This window comes from Poecilia latipinna, unplaced genomic scaffold (assembly GCF_001443285.1).
Source record: "Poecilia latipinna isolate Pla-1442-1.1 unplaced genomic scaffold, P_latipinna-1.0 Scaffold618, whole genome shotgun sequence".
Classification (NCBI taxonomy): Eukaryota; Metazoa; Chordata; class Actinopteri; order Cyprinodontiformes; family Poeciliidae; genus Poecilia; species Poecilia latipinna.
In genome coordinates this window covers 299,810-305,115 of record NW_015113234.1, presented here as the reverse complement: position 1 = coordinate 305,115, position 5,306 = coordinate 299,810, and the positions used below count along the sequence as shown (strand labels likewise).

The 5,306-nt window shown below is 40.9% G+C and overlaps 1 protein-coding gene across 1 annotated transcript; it reads left to right on the top strand.

Moving 5' to 3' along the window:
- Nucleotides 1–6: 6 nt before the first annotated feature.
- Nucleotides 7–2,739, top strand: LOC106953979 (influenza virus NS1A-binding protein homolog A-like). The gene is made up of 5 exons (XM_015043151.1): nucleotides 7–137; nucleotides 366–492; nucleotides 603–734; nucleotides 1,103–1,276; nucleotides 2,062–2,739. Exons 1-5 carry the CDS (start codon nucleotides 87–89, stop codon nucleotides 2,322–2,324), a joined length of 747 nt encoding a protein of 248 aa, XP_014898637.1. The 5' UTR covers nucleotides 7–86; the 3' UTR covers nucleotides 2,325–2,739.
- Nucleotides 2,740–5,306: the final 2,567 nt, after the last annotated feature.

The following is a 5,306-nucleotide window of genomic DNA, read 5'->3' as shown; positions in this document are numbered from 1 at the left end:
TTTGTGGTCCTGCAGGGGGCTACAACAGAGAGGAGTGTCTGAGGACTGTGGAGTGCTACAACCCCAACGAGGACTGCTGGACCTTCATGGCGCCCATGCGGACTCCCAGGGCTCGGTTCCAGATGGCTGTGCTGATGGTTGGTCTAACCGCTCGCTCTTATCTCACTTTATCGTTTAGTCTACAATAAAGTGGCATTTTGAATATTGACCAAGTGCGCTTGTACCTGTTAGGACTCGTTCCACTTGTCTTTGGTAAACAGTAAAGTATTTAACAACTCCTTGTTCAAATAACTGGGCTCCTTAATTGGTCCCTGCAGTTCAGAATGTGTTAATTTCTTGTTTTGTGTCCTGGCTGCCTCCCTCAGGGTCAGCTGTATGTTATCGGGGGTTCCAATGGACATTCTGATGAGCTGAGCAGTGGGGAGATGTACGATCCACAAACTGATGAGTGGGTTCAAGTGCCAGAGCTGAGGACAAACCGCTGCAATGCAGGTCAGCCCGCTGTACCGGGGATCATTACCTTTTCATAAGAACAACACCTCATTAACATTTTAAACTCGATTTACTGGCTGGTCTGACTCTCCGCTGTGTCCTCTCCAAAGGTGTCTGCTCCTTGAACAACAAGCTTTATGTTGTCGGAGGGTCGGACCCCTGCGGGCAGAAGGGCCTGAAGAACTGTGACGTTTTTGACCCTGTGGCAAAAACCTGGTCTAACTGTGCCTCCCTTAACATCAGTATGTATCTGTTCAGTTCCACAGTCGTACATCTGTCAAATACAGTGCACCAAGGGTTAGCATCATGGGCGCTGAAAGCCCGCCCATTAGGCCAGATACAGTATTGGCATGCAGAATTTGCATATATGATACTTGAAATACAGCATTCTACCATAACTAATGCAATTTGCGTGCTTTGAATATATCATGCTGAGATAAATGCAACCAATGTCGGCATATTTGGAAATGTAAAGATAAAAAAAACAAAAAAACAAAAGAAGCTGCACTGAAGCTGCATTGTGTTAAATTTCATAGGATAATGCAGGCAGCTGAAAAAATCAGACTCTGCACTGAAGCTGCATTGGTAACAACAGCAATTTTGTTTCCAGGGAGACACCAGGCCGCAGTGTGCGAGTTGGATGGCTTCATGTACGTGATTGGAGGAGCAGAGTCGTGGAACTGCCTGAACACCGTAGAGCGCTACAACCCTGACAACAACACCTGGACTCTGGTGGCCCCCATGAACGTGGCCCGCAGGGGAGCCGCTGTGGCCGTACACGCAGGTGAGCCCGACCACAAACCACAGAGTTTTAATGGGATTTTATTTCATAGACAACATGGTAAAATGAAGCGAATTGGAAGTTAAAAGGCGTATGGAGGTGTGGAGTGCATTTGTGTTCAGCCTCTTTCCTCTGAGGATCTTTGTGAAGCGGGAAAAAACAATGGTGGTGGCAGAACATTTGGTCAGAATTGATTTAAAGTCTCAAGAAGCAGGATATTGACTCTGGACTTAGTCATATCAAATGATTTAGGTCCAAGCAAATTCACAGGTTAGAATGGCCTAGTCAAAGTCCAACTCTAAATCCAATTCAGAATCTGATTCTCTGAGCTTGAACTGTTTTGCAGAAAATAAAAAAAAAAACCCAAAAAAAAAACTTTCAAGAGATGGTATTTTGTGCAGACCACAATTTTTTATTTTTCTCTTAAATGTCCTTTTAGGGGCTCCATATTTCCCCATCAATGCTGTTTATATTTAAAAAAAAAAATATTCTTGGCATGATCCTGCTCCCACCATGTTGGGGATATGACACTAGTCATATTCAGGCAAATACAAATGTACACCACACTTTTCAGATTTTTATTTGTAAAAATATTAAAATCAGACGTGGATTTTCCTTCTGCTTCACAATTGCGCTCTGTTCTGTTTGTCACATAAAGTCCCAATGACATACTTAGAAATGTTCCTCTTTTTTTTTTTCCCTTCAGGTTTCCATTCCTGAACTTGTTCATTTTGAAGAAATTTACTGAAACGCATATTGTTTACTTGCTGATGTTTGCCTCTACGCAGGCAAGCTGTTTGTCGTGGGTGGCTTCGACGGCTCCCACGCGCTCCGCTGCGTCGAGGTGTACGATCCTGCCCGCAACGACTGGCGGATGCTCGGCAGCATGATCTCCTCCCGCAGCAACGCCGGCGTGGCCATGCTGGGCGAAACCATCTACGTCGTGGGCGGCTTCGACGGAAACGAGTTCCTCAGTACGGTGGAGGTGTACAACCCCGAAACGGATGAGTGGAACGACTGCACCAAAGCCCCATCTCCCCTCTCTGAGTGAAGGGAGAGGGGATGGGGAGGGAAGAACGGGGGAAACAGGGTTCTGGAGTTTCACAGTGCTTCACTCATTTCCAAACTAACAGGCTTAGTGACGTAATCGTGTTTCGTGATGTTTTCGTGTATGAACAGGTATACGTGGGTGGGGATGTTGAGGTGAGGAGTCTTCAGTGAAGACTGGCTTAATCTTAGCAGGTCGGGGAGGGGGGAGGCAATTTACTGAGAATCCTTTTGTGTTTTAAAGTGTCAGGCATTTGCTGCCCAAAGCAACGTTGACGCCTTCTTTTGTTTTTGCATATTGCATAGATTTTGGTTTTGTCTTGTATATATTTTGTTTCTTCCTCAAATTTTTTTTTGTCGTATGCCAACATTTACTACACTTAGTGCTTTTCATTTCTTTAAGCTAGTTGCATGGAGGGTTTTTAGATGAGTTTTTACTATTTGACCACCTGGAAAGGTGCCAGTTTGAAGTGATAATAATTTGAGTTCAGAAAATGTATAAAGTTTATTTAAGAAAATTTCTGTTGTGGAAATGTCTTTCTTTTTTCCCAAAATATTTAAAGGTCAGTGGTTTGAAGCCTTACTCAGTGTGAGTTGCTAAACACCCGTCAAAGCTTTCTGTCATTTTAAATAAACCGGATTGTTTTTTGACTCTTAAAATGATGGCCTTTTTTATATTTTTATACACTGCTGATTTACCAGTAACATAGATGTAGTAGCAGAGAGCTTACATGAATCTAACCAGTGCCAGATTTAGTTGACCTTTTTTGTGCACATGCCAGAAATGCACAACCATGCTTCTGCTAACAATTTTTTTTAATGTGATTTTTAACTAGTTGATATACGTAGAGCTGCAATTTACTGAGAATCCTTTTGTGTTTTAAAGTGTCAGGCATTGGCAGATTTTTCTGGAAGGAATGTTGGTGCAAGAAATTTCACATTTGTAACATTTCTTAATTAATAAATCGTATAAGTCTAATTTTTGTTTTCAGTCTGCTTTGTTCTTGTTGGTAAATAACTGATCCATTTCTTTAAAAAAAAAAAAAGCTTATAGTTGAATCTCTGATAAAAATCCTCCTGAGATCTCAACAGTGTTGATCCAGTCAAACATACTGATTGGAAAATGCAAGGGAGTGTGTAGTATTTTGTGAAATGGATTCTGACTATCCTGCAGACTAGAACCTTTTTCATTCCGTAATTTGAATTCTGAACAGAAATATTGCATGTGGGGTTCCTCAAGGCTGTATTCCTGGGCCACTTTTATTCAGTCATTTACACTATCAGCATAGCTCAGACATGGAATAATACACTCTTACAACGTGGTGGTTAGATTATTGTAAAGCTGTTCTAAAAACAATTGTGTAAAATGCTGCTTCTACAGTCCTGATCAACACCAGGCAGTTGCATCATATCAAAGCCTCTCAGCTCTGATACAAACTCTAAGCAGAAAATGTTGCCTCTTATTGATAACTGGAAACATTTATATTAATCATAAATTCATAGTTAACTTAGTAGATAAAATGTATGCAAAGTTATTGAAGCTTGACATAAAATGTGTAGAAAATCACTTTTCTAAAGTATAAAACAACTTTTAATTAGTCTTTGAATCTTTAATAAATTATCAGTAGCTGATTTTGTGAGTCCAGTTTTAGCTCTCACTGCATCGTCCTCCAATTACTGTGTCATGGCCTCTGCCTTTTAACCTTTAACTATTTATATTCTCCCCATGGACTACCATAGTAAACCAGGTTATATTCAGTCCCACTAAGTGTCTTACCAAGGAGATTAGACTCAAGTATTTGAATGGAAAAAAAAGCAGGAAGGCACAACCAGAGTGGCTGTGGGTTGTGAAACAGGGCTGGATGAGTAGGCTCCTTTTTTATGACCCCAGACATCTGAGGCTGCCTGCCAGAACCAGTTAAATCCCTCCCTCTGTGCTCATTCACAAGTCGATGTCAGATAATCTGCTGATCCACCTGACGGCTGCAAATGTGTCATGTGCAGGAGAAAGTAGGGACGGAATCCTGAATCCGGTCATCGTTACTGTCTGACCATTAAAACACGTTTTTTTTCAAAAAATACTTTAATTCAATTAGCATATTAAGAAAGTTTTTGCATAAGTTTTATGAAACATTCGATTCATTAGTCTGTCTTTCAAATTCGAAGCACTCGAAACGAAACGTGAGTACACATTTGTGGCTAAGCTAACCAGATAACAGATTCACAAATGATTTACAATAGATTTGAAACGACAGATAAAGCTGTCTAGGAAATGATGTCAAACTCTGTAGAAGATTAACATTACCATTTAAAACTCCTCGTGTTTACATGTTGTGGGTCTGTTATTGTTTAATCATATTCCTGATGACATAAACATTTAAATACAACCAGTAATAAAAGTTAATGGAGTTGTTCAAGTCAATTTCTAGAATGGATTTTCCAGGTTTTTTCCTTCCACTAACCTTTCAAACAATATCTTTAAATATAGCACTCTGTGGCCCGCTAAAATCTCAAGCAATGAATTTTTGCGGCTTGCCTTCCTTGTGTAGCGTGACGACTGACTATCAAGTCAGCAGTCATAACTTTACATAAGATGATTAAAATTGAATAGCTTTCTTTGGTCTTATTTTTCTGAGAAGCTGAGTTTTTCTCCAGAAAAATGTTTAACCTGAACTATGTCTGTTCATTGTCCAACTGTGCTGAGATTTTACGAAGACCCAAAGTTCTGATCATTATTGGCTCTCCTTACCAGTGACCCTAAACCCCGCTCTACCTTTGCCTTTGTCTGGATGACGTCTCCTCGTGTAGCAACTCTTCACTGTAACAGCCGGTGTAATCTCAGCCTGTCTGCTGCCGTCACCTGGGTTTAATCCATTTAATCATTCCACACGCATGCAGCCGCATGAGGCTGTGCACAGAGAATCACACGTTACATGAACTGTAACAGACAGAAAAGCTTCAACTTGAGCAAAGAAATCAGGCAAAG